The following is a 14,584-nucleotide window of genomic DNA, read 5'->3' as shown; positions in this document are numbered from 1 at the left end:
GGTGAGATCATTCCATTCAACGAGACACGTTCTTTCCACGACGATCTCATTGGCCTCAGAACACTTTATGAACAGAACAAAATAGATTTCCTGACGATCAACGATTCGCACATGAAAATTGATGAAGATCATTTGAGACTTATCGCCGGAAGATATTTTCACTAGATAGCTCACGTGTGATACTTGACTTAGAGGAGTTCTCCGGTTCTATATCAGTGAACATTTCTTCCTCAATCATCCCCAAAGAAGTTTCATGCCTTCTTTTAGCCTCTGTTTGAGTCTGCTCTTCGCATTTTCGCTTCGCTCTTTCATCTAGCATCAATTTCACGTATTCGTCATCCGAGAAATCGCTGTCTTCGATTGATTCCAAACAGCATAAAGATATCTCTGTCCCCGATCCCACTTTATCGATGAAATTTGCCTGAATGACAATTCTTTCACTCATTTGAGCATTCATCTCCAAGTTAATCTCCATGTGGTCGTTTATTTGATGGAGAGGAATTTTCATGAATTTGATGAGCTCGTTTGTACTTTTATCATTAATCAGAATTGCAACCTGGGAGTGGTGGTGGTTTGAAATGTGTATTGCTGGTGGAGTGATAATTATTGAAATGTTCAAAAGACTACTGGCTGGGGCATTTCTGATGAATTCACCTTTTAGGTGAATTTGAGGAAATAACCTCAACTGACCGTATATCTTGCCACTATGATTGATGCCAAGCTGTTCAAAGCTCTCTTTGGAGAGCTTTACCGCTTCTTTGATAGAACAAATGTTGCTGGCTTCAAACTTCTTTGCTCCAGCTTTATCAAACCCGTCTATCTGTGTCAGTTCTAATGCTGTATTCTCCCAAGCTTTCGCACTCAAACACCTTCCTAAATACAACATGGATTTAAGGCTAGTTGTGTCTGCTTTGTCTTCGAAAATTGTGATCCCAGCATTTATGACATTCGACATTCTCCTCAAGACGTTTGCTTTGTCATAGTTGAAATTAAACAAAAGATTTTTAAAGCTGGGATGAGATGGATAGTCGAGACCACCAAGCTCAAATTGTACAAACAGGTGCACTTTCTGCCAAGCATCCTCAAGTTCGCCTTCAACCTTGTTTCTAATCAGTTGACTCTGATTGATCTTGCGAAAAAGGGCTTTCTCCGAGGATCGATATTCAACATTCCCAAATTCAGGGGCGCGACTCAAGACGTCCAAACATTTGTCCTGTCTAATATTTTTCAACGTCAGTAGGTATTTCATAGTGTCCAGTGATAGACAATTTCTCAACATTGTATTGCCATAACATGAACAAACAAATCTGCCCTGTTCTATAGTAATCAAGCCCCCATCCCATAGTTCTTTCATTTCTTTTTGCAAAAACAATTCTAAGCATTGACTAGGTTTCTTGTACATTATCTGCTTTACCACATTAGTGTATGAGAATGGACTAACAAGATACCGCTGATAAAAAAAAGTGGCTTTCATCCATTTTATTGCACTTTGAGAGTCGCTTATTTGACCTGAAGCAACCTCCTTAAGGAGAATCTCGCTCAACTTGGATGGTAAAGAGCTTTCCACTTCCTCTGTTCCATGGATAAGTTTTTCATATTTCGCTTTTTCGGCAGACTGAGTCATGATGACACATGCCCCTTCGTTTTCGAATTGTGGCCTTCCAGCTCTTCCAATCATTTGTAAAACCTCCAGGTCAGAATATTCTTGTAGGCTTCCGTTGATCCAAGTTTTTGTCCCTTTAATAACGACTAAGTATGCTGGCAAGTTGACCCCTGCTGCTAATGTTGATGTACAGCAGATGACATTGATTTTTCCGGAAAGAAATCCAGTCTCAATCACCTGCCTTTCCTCCGAAGACAAACCTCCATGATGATAAGCGACTCCGTTGTTGATCAGTTCAAGTAGGTGCGGTTGCAGTCGACCGGTGATAGGAGGCTTTTGTGGAAAGTAAGATCCGAGTTTTGCGCTCAGTGCTTTTGCAGTGGTTATGGTGCTTTTTCGTGTCGCACAGAAGACAAGAACAGGCTTTTTATTCCCAAAATTTTGGATGACGGTCAGGAGTTTTGACGTGAGAAACGCACCAAACTGGAACTCATTTGTCGTAGATTTTTTATTAAAACCTAGAACGGTCTTGGTCAACTTGACGGACCGATACGAGTCGTTGAATTTTAGGGTGGTGGCTGTAGGTTTGTCGGGCTTGCTGAGCCATTTGGAAATATCTTCAATGTTGGGGACGGTAGCAGATAATGCGATGATTCGAATATTGCGATACAAGCTTTTCATCCGAGTTACGACAGCTTCCAGATTTGCACCCCTATCCTCCTTGATCGTGTGTATCTCATCTAGCAAAAGCAAGCCGAAGGATAAAAGAAATTTCTCCCTGTCCTTGTATTGTCGAGTAAACGATTCCCATTTTTCTGGAGTTGAAATAATGATATTACAAGTCCTCGCTCTCTGAATCTCTCCCAAGCTTGAATCCCCTGTGAGCAATCCTACTGATATGTTGAGTCTCCCAAATCTATGAGACCAGTCTGAGATCCTCTCACTGCATAGTGCTTTCAAGGGGGCGAGATACAAAATCTTGGCTTTGCTATTTTCTTTCAATGCTCTGACGATCGCTAATTCGAATAGCGCGGTTTTTCCTGATCCGGTCGGGCTTGTAACTACGCAATTGTCTGGATCTTGGAACAGCATGGGAAAGGCACTTGTTTGCATTTTGTTGAAGTGACTAAACTTGAATATAGGAGCATATTTGTCTCCCACTGCAAACGTGCTCAAGTTAGAGATTGATTTTGCTCTTGTGCATTCAAAAAGATCCTCATGTGAGGGAGAGGACGGTGGCCTGAGCAAACGGTGTATCTCCTTTACTTGCCTCTCGGCACCCTTGGGCATCAGCAAATCCCTGATATCCTTCATGGCCTAGAATACACAAAATCTCCTTTCCCCTTTTTCTAGGTGCGCGGTGTAATTGGAGAAGCCATGTAACAACCAGCCGTCGTTTCTTGGTGATGAGCTTTGATTAAGGACCCATTTGTTGATTGTGAATCCGTCTTCCATGCTCATCTCGCTGTCGCTTCGTTTTGGCAATCGGTGACAGATTCAACTACCTATCATTTTTAATTAGACAGTTTGGCAAAATCAAGCCTAGCAGCTTTGTATTACATCAGAGATCGGTTGTGCCGTTCTATGATAATAACCTGGTGAAACAGGAGAGGAATATCTAATTACTGATCATATTGCCTTCATTATCAACCCAAATAAATTTGCTAAAATATTTATCTTTTATTGCAATGGATATTGAGGTTCTTGAAACTCGGGAAGAGGCCCAGATAGAACCGGGAAAGCAGGTGAGTGTTGAAAACGAAGACGTAGAACTAGAGAGTGTGGGCTCGTTGCTGGACGACGACACCGAAAAGCCAAACGCGGCAGACGTGGAGACGCGAGGGCAAGAGCTCGTTGACGAGAAAACTGAATACACCGAGGACGGAGAAAGCGAGCTAGAATATGAAAGTGACCATGTAGAGCTAGAAACAGAAGAGCCAGAGAAATGGCAGCAGGAGCCCGAGATGCAGCCAATTGGGGAGCCAGAGTTGGGGGATAAAGACGACGACAACGACGAAGAGGAAGGAGATGAAGAGGGGAGTGAGGAAGGAGATGAAGAAGTTGGCCTAACAGACGAAGAGCTGGCTGAAGAAGAGGACCAAGAAGAGGCACAGGAGGTTGGTACGATCGAGGACAATCAGGACGCACCAGAGCAAGAGCCCAAAGAAGTGGTAACGGAGCCGCATGCATTGTCATACGAGGTGCCTATTTACATTGATTTGGGGACAGAAGTTTACAAACTGGTTCAGCCTAATGTTCCGGAGGAAGCCGACTTCAAAGACCTCAATGTCCTTTTCGACGAAGATGTGTTTGAGCTAACTCTCGAATTGTTCTTTTCTCGTCTCAGAGCCAAGCATCGGTTCAAAAACGAACGCGAATTAATCCTCAAGTGCAGCAGTCTTGGCGATCTGGCCATTGAGGAAGATAACATACACTGTTCCAAGGTCACCCTTGGCGATATCGTAGACTTATTCAAAGGTCTGCGATCGCAGTCGGAAAACCCAGATCTTTACAAATTCATCCAAATGGAAGTGGTGAGCCGACCTCGGTTCATCAAGCAATACGAGCGTTTAGTGGATCAGCTGGAATCTGGCAAAGGGCTGGAGTCTGTGAAATGGGAAAGCAATACCGATAGTCTGCCTCGCAAGAAAGTAAAAACAGATGTTACATAGTTAATCTCGTCAACTCTCAATTAGTATATTGAAATATCTAACTACCTAAGCAGCAGTCAATCTCTTTTGAGAAAGAAGTCTTCCTTTTTGTCTAGAGTTCAATCTGACCTTCTTCTCATCCTTAGCCTTTGCAACAGCCTCCTCCTCTTCAGTCAAGATGAGCTCGATGTGGGATGGAGAGGACTGGTAAGCGTTGATTCTACCGTGGGCTCTGAAGGTTCTTCTTCTTTGCTTTGGAGCCTGGTTCACTTGGATGTTAGAAATGACAAGTTTCGAGACGTCGAGGCCCTTGGCTTCGGCATTAGATTCAGCGTTTTCAAGGAGGCTCTGAATGAATTTGACACTCTTGACTGGCCATCTTGCCTTGGTAACACCAAACTCTTTACCCTGAGCAGTTCTACCAATAGATCCGTTGAATCTTCTGAATGGAATGGCTCTCTTGTGGTCCAAAACTTGGTCCAAGTATTGTTTAGCTTTCTCGAGTTTCCAGCCCTTGATAGCCTGAGCGGTTTCCCTGGTGTTCTTGAATGACACTCTCAGGTACGATCCTCTAGCCGAAGCAGACTTGGCTGGGTTAGCTGGTGTTGCTGCGTATCTAGCCATTTTTTTTCTGTGTGTAGACCAGTTGAAGTTGTCTTTTTTTTGTATCCAAAGTAAAATTTTCGTTGCACGGCCTGAAAAATCTGGGGCAGTCAGAATAAAACCCGCCTATTTCTCACGTGATGAGGGCTCTCAAAAAAAAAAACACTCCCAGCCTAGAAAGGTCAAAAATAAATCACGTCGTGGGCTTCTGAACGAGCCCGCTGGAGTATCCCTCTTTGACATTGCGGTGCAGAGGTGTGATTATAAAAACGATATTCAATATCATTACAACCTACAAAATCTCTCGATATGCTTCATCTTGTCATTCCGTTACTATTACTGCTGTCCAGGATCAGCATGGCAATAGATATCTCAGATGAGCATTTTGCCGCCTATCCGAAGATGAAAGAGCTGATTGGCTCTCATTTGGTCAGCAAGACAGAAGAGACTCCTCCATCTACAAAGAAAATAACCTGGTACCTGAAGATAATCGACTCGGGTTCTGGATCTTTCAAAGATGATACGTTTCCTTCAGAATGCCCAAAGGATTCCCAGCTCTGTGGATTGACCGAGATTTCGCTTCCCAATCGTGATCCAGTAATTACTGAGGTGTTTTCATTTTCGAACAAATTGACACCACAGTTCGACGTCAACACAAGCTCTTTTACTGTCAATCTCCTTGGCGCTAATTGGGGAGCATACACATTGGATGCTCGAATTGAGTTTGTGTGCGCTTCCGAAGATAATGCAGAAGGTCTCAAATTGGCCATGTTTGATTATTCCACCGTGTCACTTCACTATGAGACTGCCTGCGCATGCAAATCCGACGAAAGACCTCCGAAAGACGGAAAGAACAAGAGTCCAAAAAATGATGATTCCAACTCGTGGGGCTTCTTCACCTGGCTGTTCATCCTTCTGGTCATAGTGATGGCCTCGTATATAATAGCACAGGCATGGATCAACACAAACAGAGTGGGCAGTTCACACGAGTTCCTGAACGAGTTGGTCGAGTCAATCGTCGAGACAGTGACCAAATTGCCCGAATTCTTGCGCGAGATAGCAAACAAACTGTTCAGCAGTGGGAGCAGAGGAGGGTACAGCGCAGTGTAATATATATATAAACAAATGCAGTTCGTTATGCAGATTGCGAGGTAGCCTCGGACCCTAAAAACTGACGCATGTTGTCGTAAGTGGTCTTCACTGTAGTCTCGAGGTAGTTTTGTTTCTTTTTCAAGTTACTGATGGAGTCCTTATTGTCATTGATTTGTTGCTTCAACTTTGAAATATAATCCTCAGACTTTGTCGTGAGAAATGTCTTTCCACAACTTTCCCACACATTTGCGTTGCCTGAGTTTGTAATCTCCTGGATCTGTAATTCGAGAACCTTATTTTGTTGAGCCAACCGCGTCAAGCTGAGATTCGTAATGCCCAACTCTTCTTTTTTCTCTTTCAGCTGGGTATCCATATCGGTAAGGAGCTACGTGTCAGCGTATAATTGGTGTAGTCACATACCTTTTGGAGGGCCTCTGGAGGAACAGACATTTTTCTTACTTTTGCAAGTGATCCATGAATATTTCAGTCTAGTTCTCTTGGTTATGTGCCCTTAGATTCCAGATTCAATTTTAAACAAATCACTGATAAACCTTGCTCCTTCAAATGCATCTAGGAATCCCCAAAAGGTCAGATCTCAGGCCCAAGGGCAAGAACAGGCCTCTTCTACCTATACCTGCATCTTTGAGAGGGCGTTTTAATGACTACAAGTCCAAGAGGACGATTCTGTATGCCATTCTAATACTCATTACTTTGAACTACATAATAAGCCGAGCGTTCTTTTCATCGGGAAAGCGACACAATTTCAATCATCTGATTAACCAGGAGGCTCTACAGACACTGCAGAAGAATCATGGTCTTTATAAGCACGAGATAATCGTGAATTCAAATTATATCTTTCCACCTACTGAGCACGCTCCACTGCTAAGAGAGCTGACGCTGGACAGATTATTCAAATCCAAAGTTAGCCCTGATAATCCTCAAGAGAAGACGTACTATTATTCTGATGATGACAACATCAACGACCTTAATGAGATCAAGGACAAGTCTAATTCGGAGAACCCGCTGGATCAGTCATTAAAAGCGTTTAAAGAGCATGGTCGTAAGGTTTTCAGACCGTCAGGCAGCAGAAAGTCACCAGAGATCGTTATTGTCACTGGAGTTGACTTTGAGCAATTCGAGCAAGGCCATTTGACCAAGATCGTTCAAAATAGAGTTGACTACGCACACGCAAACGGCTACGGACTATACGTTAGATGGATTCAGGAGTTCATCCCGACTTTACAGGAGTTCCACAATGATCGCAAATGGGCCAAGCTGTTCATTCTGAGGGCTGCTATGCATGCATTTCCTCAAGCAAAATACTTCTGGTATCTGGACCAAAACGCCTACATTGTGAGACACGACATTGAGCTCTATTCCTACCTGTTGGAATCGAAATCGCTCGAACCAATCATTTTGAGAGATCAACCAATAGTGCCGCCTAATGGGGCCATCAAGACGTACAAGAAAACCAAAGCCGAAGACGTCCGCTTCATGATCACACAAACCAAAGACGGGCTTAACACAGACTCGTTTATTTTGAAAAATGACATATATGGTAAAGGATTCTTGGAATTTTGGACCGATCCACTGATGAGAAAATATCCAAGTTTTGCCGGAGACGACAAGGATGCCCTGATGCACATCCTGCAGTGGCACCCGGTGATCTTGAGCAAATCCGCCATCATTCCGGGCCGGACCATAGCTTCATTGCATAGCTCCAACTCCGCGGAGGAGGCCGACGATACTTCTTTCTATCAAGAAGGCGATTTTGTTGTCAATTTCAAAGGCTGCGATGTCCACCATACGTGCGAACTGATACTGGATTCCTACTGGAAGAAGCAGCAGGCTTCAGAGTGAGATCAGGCTTCTTGGCCATGTCCTGATGGATTTGCATTGACTCGCTCTCCCAGTACCTGGAGAGCTACCTGTCTTCTTCTGTCTGCGATCTCACGAGTGACTGTTGTTGTCTGCGTATTGAGTCTTTTGATTGTTCTCAGGTTTCCGGATTCAATATCGTCGTCATTGAACGGTCTTATAATTCCTAGCAGTGCAGAGGTGTGGTAGCATGCTCGGCACAATGGTTTTAGTGCCTTGTGCAAACCAGCAGGAAAGAACTGAATGAACGCAAAAGTATCCGACGCGTCTCCTCGCACCACTGAACGGGTGTTGTTGGAAGGAAGCAGATCGCTAAGTGTGTTAACTTGATAATAGCGCAAATAAACCCAGCTGACATAGAAATTATTGAATATAGGCACAACCGGCACCAACGACCTTATAGTGAGAGACACAATAACAGCTGCACAAAGCAGGATGAACGGCAATTGTCTCAACCGAATAGACACTGTATTGAATATCTTAAGATTGTGTTCAGGAGACAATTGTTTGAGCACTACGACGAAACTCATAATAAGAGAGTAGACGCCATGGTTCACCGGCTCTGTAAGCTTCGCAGACTGAAATGACAATAAATGAAACAACATTTCAAGGAGCACAGTGCTTCCGTTGGTTGCCAGTGTGACTATGGTGATGTAATATACCGTTTCGGAAAATACCTTATTCTCGTTGTTGAGGTTCCAATGTTTTTCCAAATAATTGATGCCAGAGTAGAACACCGCTATGGCAATCAGGAACCTGAACACAGATGTCTCCACAAAACTTTCAGTCAGTAAAGTCCAAGGATAAAAGAACGCCCGGTTCGGTACCAGCTGAAGAACAGGAACCACTATGTCTGAAAAGGCGATTTCCGGATTTTGGTTTTTGGCAACATTGTAAGTTTGCAGACGAATGTATGAAGTCAGAAATGACAGGATAGTTGTCAAGCTCAAATATAGGACTGTCGCGTACGTCCACTGCAGGGAAGGCACTAATATAGCCATAAGTCTTTAAATAAATACAGGAAAATAATATGTAGGTGCAAAGGTGCGAGGATTTGAATCAGAGCTTCGAACGCAGAGCAGGCGTTGTCATCATGATAAACAGATTTACGACACAAGATGTGCCAGGGCGGTCTAGCAGGCTGCGTAGGCGTGCCCTCGAGTGTTGTCACTTCCTCGTGAGCCCTGACTTCCCCGCTGACATAAGCAGATTGTAAAGTTGAAATTTTTAGATTCCTTAAGATTACACCATGAAATCCTCTGATAAACGAGCAGCATATAAGCAACTGAGCGAGGAAGAGAAAAAGCAGCATCACATCAGGTCCGAAAATAAGCGACGAGAGCAAATCAGATCAACATTCGACAGTTTAGTGAAGGTGGTGCCGGATTTGACAGAGTCAGAGAATAGGTCAGAATACGCAGTTCTGTCCAAGACGTCCAACTATATTCGACAACTTCGTGGGGACAATCAAAGATTACTACAGATCGCAAAGGAACGCGGCATAGAGGTTCCAGAGGATCTGAAAGAATGATATCGCATTAGACGTGGTCATGTTACTTAATCGTCGTGTTCCTTTTCGTCCTCCTCTTCCTCTGATTCTTCTAAGGGCCACCACTCAGGTATATGAACCTTGGCAATGAATTTACCAGCAACCTCTGAGGAACTCTTTGACACTATAGGGAACTCGTTAGTGCCAGGTGCATTGTCGCGACTGATATCGGCCACGTATACAACGGCCAGGCCAATATTATTCTGCACTCTGATAATCTCTCCGACTTTTTTGTCTCTGCGCGTCTTCGACCCGAACGGATTTGAAGACTGAGGCTCAGCAACTTGGCTACTCTTGGTCGTGTTTATCAGCTGCAGATCAGAATACCGGCCCAGACCTAGATCCTCGTCTGCCAAACTAATTTCCTCGCTCACAGGCTCCCCAACTCTGAACAGTTGTATGGGCATGACTCGTTTTCTAATGACGCCCGAATGAAACGTTCTGATGGTAAGCTCTTGACCTACATAGCATCCTTTGTTGTAATTGATCCCATTCATGTAATCGAGGTTGTTTTCAAAGGGCAGTGTTTCGGACTTGAAGTCGGAAATTTCTGAAATTCCTACCAGAGTGCGCAACGCATCATACACCTCGTGCCCCACTTTGATGTCCTCTAGATTGTCTAGCTGGCTTTCTTGAGGAAGAACAAATTTGAGTCCAAAACATGGCGCTCGGTCGTCGAGTGCAAACCCTTGTAATCGCGAGGCATCTGGGGCGGTCAGTATCTCCTCATTCACAAGCCTGTCTTGTAAATACTTGCTCCACGTGGAAGCGGCTTCCACACTCTTGGAGTTTCTATTATTAAGATACTCTGACTGCAACAAGTCGTAAAGCTCGTCGAATTCCTCGGAATGGTCGTAATAAAACCAGCAGTTATAAGTTGCAACCGAAATATCGATCTTTGCTCGAAGTTTGTGCAGTTTCAGCATCATCTGGATTTGCCCAAAATTCTTCGGTGCCATCTCGAGCAAATACTTGGGGCCATTGGTTGGGGTATAGGGAGTTGGATAAACAAAGAGATCAGACAGAACTCGTCCCCTAGAGTTCAGGAGCATCGAGTACCGGCCGTCCCTTCTGATTCCCAGTCGTTCTGGAACCTCCGGGTCGTAGGTCTCGTCCTCGTGAAGAATGCCCCAATTCTCGGTTTGCATTTGCTCGTCTGTCAGGCCGAGCATTTTTGAGTTCTCCAATGCTTGTAGATCAATGGCGGAAATCGTGGTAAGGTTCTTTTTCTCAAAAGTGGGCAGCATCTTGGTCGTCAGCAGACCATTCAAGAACCTGGCGGAATCTGGGCCCTTGATCTCAAGCAGCTTCCTATTTAGCTTGATTAGTCCTCGCGGCGGAATTGCCCGCAAACTGAGATACGTCGAAAAGCGTCTCATAACATAAATATATACAATCTTTTTACGAATATTAGATATAAAGCTCATTAATTAGTAATCGATATTTGCAACTCACATAAACCAACCAAAAGGCTCACGACAGTTGGCATTTTTTCTTTGAGTTTGTATTGTACAGCAAATGGATCAGAAACCACTCTGGTCCTCGTCCTCTTCCTCCTCCGGATTCACAAGGTCTTGCTCCTCTTCTTCACCCTTCCTTGTCATTCGTTCAGTCAGAAACTCATTCACTTCGTCCTGTAAGGTAGTAACATAAGCTCGGAGTCGTCCGATTCGTGTGTCTGTGGCCTCCGTGGGAGCATCTCTGTCCACAGCACCAGCAGCAAGAACGTAGTCAGAAGGCCCATTGGTGCGTCCGGACGTCGAATGCGGTTTCGTTGGGTCAACTTCAAACCTCTTGGACACTGGGCCCGAGTATTCGGCCGTTGGAAGCAGCTCGCTGGTGTCCTTGGTCATGGTTGATAGGCTATCCTAGGAAGAAGAGGCTCCGGGTAACGTTTGATATAAAAAATTTTCAGTGCAAATTAATATATCTAAACTTCAACGAACATACCCCTCCATCAAATCGCCATGTTCACCATTGTTTCCGAAAGATTTGCTGGAGAGTGCGCTGTGGAGTATGCTGCCATACTTGATTCCGAGCTTAACACGGAGTACAAGAGTGGTTTCGAGATTTTGGCAGAACAAGAAAACAAACAAGAACTTCTCACGAAGGTGCTGGAATCAAGTCGCGAGCTCGCTAAATTGAGCGATAAAGTGTTCGAGCCTACTTTCAATCTTCTGCTTCACCTTATAGATATTCTCAGGAGCGAATTAGACGTGTCTCTGGAGCAACAGCTGTCCGTGATTTTGCCTGAGATTCAAAAAGTTGCTGTTGTCCCCGACGACGTGCTTTCCAAAGATAGATCCGGTATCAGAGTCAGTTCGCTTGTGTCTGTTTTGTCTAATCTGTTTAATTTTGTTCCCTCACAGTCTCAGCTCAAAGTGCAGGTGCTCAAATATATTCTTTCCATAGTTTCACAGCACTCAATGCCGAACTTGGCTGGTCCGCTGGCTCAACATCTGAAAGTGTGGCTAACCGATTGCGGCGCCTCCAGTGAGGACATCAAGATCATCTATATGCAGGTCATTGAGCTACTGTTCAAAGACCAGAATGACGCTCAGGCAGTGACACTCTTCAAAGAACTAATCCAATTAGGCGGATCGTCTCTTTCTATTTCAGAGTACTCGCAGTTTTTCATCTACACCCTCAACTCTGCAGTCTACATAAATCTGGATTCTATTGATTTCGAGCCACTGCAACAAGATACAGTGCTTTACAAACTGCTCTCCATATACAAGGACTCAAACCTGGAGGATTTTGCAACCTTGTGCAAAGATCTTTCCGCATACAACATCGACATAGACAATCTCACTAACAAGCTCAAGCTTGTTGCTGTGACCAGAATAGCGTCTAAGAAAAACCAATTGTCATACGCTGAAATTTCAGACGAGCTGCATATTGCATTGGACCAGGTGGAAGAATTCCTCATCAAATGCATCAAGTCTGGTCTCATTGCGGGAAGATTGGACCAAGACAAAGAACAGTTTTACATCCACAAAGTGTCGAAACTGAGCAGTACAACTAAGGAGGACTGGGAGTTTATTTCCTCCAGGCTCTCTGGATGGACCTCTCAGATCGCCAAATTACAAGCTGCTATCGAGTCGGTGCAGTCTAGAAGAGGAAAAAGAGTTCCTCCTCCTCAGGTCCTACAGAAGTTTTACCAGCAGAAGCAAGAATTGAAGGAGCAAAAGGAGCAGTTGCAACAGGAAAGAGAGAAAGAAGCACAACAGATTATGTAATATTTTTTAAAGTTAAAAATCCTTCGTGATCCAGAATTTTACAGTGGGCTATAATGTTTAGACTTCTTCTAGCCAACAAGGGTCCTGTAAATTGGACACGGCGATCCGTATTCACTGCGGGACTACAGAAGACGGCTTTCCAAAATGCATTTTTCACCAGATCTTCGCAATTGATCAACAAAACTTCTCTGTTCCGGAATTACGCCACTCACAGAGAACTCGCATACAGACTAAGAGGACTCGGGAACCCAAAAGTGTCTGGGTCCTTGGTCAAGTCGCTGATGTTTACTGTTGGTTTCTCGGCAGGCTGCTACGTTGCAACGCCCTACTTATTTAATTATACCCCCTTGTCGTACTTCAAACGGCATCCCATTCACTTACTCTATGGCCTTATTGGAATCAATGTTGGAATCTTCTTGCTTTGGAGAGCTCAGACAGCCAGTCTAAGGACAATGAAAGTTTTAAACAAGTATTTCCTACTGGAAAGAGGACCTTCAAGGCCATCTGAGTGGTCTCTTCTCTGGTCTGGCTTCAGTCACCAGGATTTTGCGCACTTGTTGATGAACATGCTCTGTTTGTACTCGTTTGGAACTACTATGGTGCAAGTTCTGGGTGTGGTCAACTTCACGTCCTTATATCTAATTTCGGGAGTGGCGTCTTCATTCACCTCCATCCTATTTTCCACCATAGCCAGGTCCTATGGTATGTCTCTCGGAGCCTCGGGCGCCATATCTGCCATATTTGCCGCGTTTGCAACCATTTTCCCCAAGGCCGGAATCTCACTATTTTTCTTCCCTCTTCCGGGTGGAGCCCAAGTGGCCTTGCTCGGATTTACTGCGTATAACATTCTTGGTTGCTTCTACAGATGGGGAGGTTTAGATTATGCTGCACATTTGGGAGGAACTTTACTCGGATTTCTCTATGCCAAATACCTGCAACAGAAAAGACGTTATCGATAAATAGATTACATAATAGACCATTTTCATTTGTCTCGGCAACTTCAATTGATGGTTCACTCTCATCATTCCCATTCAGGCCAATACGTGTCGCACGCCGTGGACAACTTGGATGACATTGTTTCCAGGGTAAAGGATATGAACTTTGAGGTGTTCTGCCTCACAGAACACGTTCCTCGATACGATAACAGATTGATGTATCCCGAGGAGATAGATAAAGGATACACCGTTGACTCGTTAGTCGAAAACTTTGAGAAGTATTACACGCATGCGCGATCCATCCAGAAGACCGTCAACACGGATCGCTCTTCCAGGCTGAAGATCTTGGTTGGTTTTGAGACAGAAGGAGGAATAGACGAATTCCATCTAAATAAATGTCTGCAATTCAAGCGGGAATTGAGGCCCGACGTAATTGTTGGATCCGTTCATCATCTGAAGGGGATTGATCTGGACTTCAATCGCGAAAAATGGCTTGAGGCGAAAGGAGATCTTACGTTGCAGGCGTTCTTCCTGACGTATTTCAAGCAACACCAGGTAATGGTGAAGACGCTCGAACCAGACATCATTGGACATTTCGACCTGATTCGTCTATTTTCTCTCCCCGATGACAAGTGTGAAGATACTGGGAAACAACTCAAAGACATCAACATGGAAACAGACTGGCCCGAGGTCTGGAAGGTGATTACAGAGACGGTAGAGTTAATTGTCTCGCAAGGAGGTCTTGTCGAACTGAATACTGCTGCAATTCGCAAAGGCTGGACAACTACGTACCCGAGAGACGACCTGTTCCAACTGATTCGCAAAAAAGGTGGCAGATTCTGTCTTAGTGACGACTCTCATGGAGTCAAACAGGTGGGCCTCAACTATGAGAAGGCATTGAAACACCTGCAGGAACTTGGCCTAGACAAGCTATACTACTTGGATTTGGACGTTTCTGGCACTCCCTTTATTAATAGTCGCACTCTGGAGGACATCGCAGCTGACCCTTTCTGGAATAATTACACCTGAATTCC

At 44.4% G+C, this 14,584-nt stretch overlaps 13 protein-coding genes across 13 annotated transcripts; 7 read left to right on the top strand and 6 right to left on the bottom strand.

The window, feature by feature from the left end:
- Nucleotides 1-139: 139 nt before the first annotated feature.
- KL911_001044 (uncharacterized protein) lies at nucleotides 140-2,917 on the bottom strand (the record flags this gene model as incomplete). Its single annotated transcript, XM_043195959.1, has 1 exon — nucleotides 140-2,917. One exon carries the CDS (start codon nucleotides 2,915-2,917, stop codon nucleotides 140-142), a length of 2,778 nt encoding a protein of 925 aa, XP_043056608.1.
- Nucleotides 2,918-3,291: 374 nt separating this feature from the next.
- KL911_001043 (uncharacterized protein) lies at nucleotides 3,292-4,275 on the top strand (the record flags this gene model as incomplete). Its single annotated transcript, XM_043195958.1, has 1 exon — nucleotides 3,292-4,275. One exon carries the CDS (start codon nucleotides 3,292-3,294, stop codon nucleotides 4,273-4,275), a length of 984 nt encoding a protein of 327 aa, XP_043056607.1.
- A 45-nt stretch (nucleotides 4,276-4,320) lies between these two features.
- On the bottom strand, nucleotides 4,321-4,878 carry KL911_001042 (uncharacterized protein; the record flags this gene model as incomplete). Its single annotated transcript, XM_043195957.1, has 1 exon — nucleotides 4,321-4,878. One exon carries the CDS (start codon nucleotides 4,876-4,878, stop codon nucleotides 4,321-4,323), a length of 558 nt encoding a protein of 185 aa, XP_043056606.1.
- Nucleotides 4,879-5,214: 336 nt separating this feature from the next.
- Nucleotides 5,215-5,967, top strand: KL911_001041 (uncharacterized protein; the record flags this gene model as incomplete). The annotated part of the gene is made up of 1 exon (XM_043195956.1): nucleotides 5,215-5,967. The coding sequence occupies one exon, from the start codon at nucleotides 5,215-5,217 to the stop codon at nucleotides 5,965-5,967; it is 753 nt and encodes a 250-aa protein (XP_043056605.1).
- Nucleotides 5,968-5,992: 25 nt separating this feature from the next.
- On the bottom strand, nucleotides 5,993-6,322 carry KL911_001040 (uncharacterized protein; the record flags this gene model as incomplete). The annotated part of the gene is made up of 1 exon (XM_043195955.1): nucleotides 5,993-6,322. The coding sequence occupies one exon, from the start codon at nucleotides 6,320-6,322 to the stop codon at nucleotides 5,993-5,995; it is 330 nt and encodes a 109-aa protein (XP_043056604.1).
- A 191-nt stretch (nucleotides 6,323-6,513) lies between these two features.
- On the top strand, nucleotides 6,514-7,809 carry KL911_001039 (uncharacterized protein; the record flags this gene model as incomplete). Its single annotated transcript, XM_043195953.1, has 1 exon — nucleotides 6,514-7,809. The coding sequence occupies one exon, from the start codon at nucleotides 6,514-6,516 to the stop codon at nucleotides 7,807-7,809; it is 1,296 nt and encodes a 431-aa protein (XP_043056603.1).
- Nucleotides 7,810-7,811: 2 nt separating this feature from the next.
- On the bottom strand, nucleotides 7,812-8,828 carry KL911_001038 (uncharacterized protein; the record flags this gene model as incomplete). Its single annotated transcript, XM_043195952.1, has 1 exon — nucleotides 7,812-8,828. One exon carries the CDS (start codon nucleotides 8,826-8,828, stop codon nucleotides 7,812-7,814), a length of 1,017 nt encoding a protein of 338 aa, XP_043056602.1.
- A 248-nt stretch (nucleotides 8,829-9,076) lies between these two features.
- Nucleotides 9,077-9,358, top strand: KL911_001037 (uncharacterized protein; the record flags this gene model as incomplete). The annotated part of the gene is made up of 1 exon (XM_043195951.1): nucleotides 9,077-9,358. The coding sequence occupies one exon, from the start codon at nucleotides 9,077-9,079 to the stop codon at nucleotides 9,356-9,358; it is 282 nt and encodes a 93-aa protein (XP_043056601.1).
- Nucleotides 9,359-9,384: 26 nt separating this feature from the next.
- On the bottom strand, nucleotides 9,385-10,755 carry KL911_001036 (uncharacterized protein; the record flags this gene model as incomplete). Its single annotated transcript, XM_043195950.1, has 1 exon — nucleotides 9,385-10,755. The coding sequence occupies one exon, from the start codon at nucleotides 10,753-10,755 to the stop codon at nucleotides 9,385-9,387; it is 1,371 nt and encodes a 456-aa protein (XP_043056600.1).
- Nucleotides 10,756-10,899: 144 nt separating this feature from the next.
- Nucleotides 10,900-11,229, bottom strand: KL911_001035 (uncharacterized protein; the record flags this gene model as incomplete). The annotated part of the gene is made up of 1 exon (XM_043195949.1): nucleotides 10,900-11,229. The coding sequence occupies one exon, from the start codon at nucleotides 11,227-11,229 to the stop codon at nucleotides 10,900-10,902; it is 330 nt and encodes a 109-aa protein (XP_043056599.1).
- Nucleotides 11,230-11,343: 114 nt separating this feature from the next.
- On the top strand, nucleotides 11,344-12,615 carry KL911_001034 (uncharacterized protein; the record flags this gene model as incomplete). Its single annotated transcript, XM_043195948.1, has 1 exon — nucleotides 11,344-12,615. One exon carries the CDS (start codon nucleotides 11,344-11,346, stop codon nucleotides 12,613-12,615), a length of 1,272 nt encoding a protein of 423 aa, XP_043056598.1.
- A 53-nt stretch (nucleotides 12,616-12,668) lies between these two features.
- KL911_001033 (uncharacterized protein) lies at nucleotides 12,669-13,574 on the top strand (the record flags this gene model as incomplete). The annotated part of the gene is made up of 1 exon (XM_043195947.1): nucleotides 12,669-13,574. One exon carries the CDS (start codon nucleotides 12,669-12,671, stop codon nucleotides 13,572-13,574), a length of 906 nt encoding a protein of 301 aa, XP_043056597.1.
- Nucleotides 13,575-13,622: 48 nt separating this feature from the next.
- Nucleotides 13,623-14,579, top strand: KL911_001032 (uncharacterized protein; the record flags this gene model as incomplete). Its single annotated transcript, XM_043195946.1, has 1 exon — nucleotides 13,623-14,579. One exon carries the CDS (start codon nucleotides 13,623-13,625, stop codon nucleotides 14,577-14,579), a length of 957 nt encoding a protein of 318 aa, XP_043056596.1.
- Nucleotides 14,580-14,584: the final 5 nt, after the last annotated feature.

This window comes from Ogataea haglerorum, assembly GCF_019207285.1.
Source record: "Ogataea haglerorum isolate 81-453-3 chromosome Unknown 81-453-3_NODE_2_length_903871_cov_94.662503, whole genome shotgun sequence".
In the NCBI taxonomy this organism is placed as follows: Eukaryota; Fungi; Ascomycota; class Pichiomycetes; order Pichiales; family Pichiaceae; genus Ogataea; species Ogataea haglerorum.
Note: the sequence above shows the minus strand (reverse complement) of the source record. Positions and strands in the feature narration are given on the sequence as shown.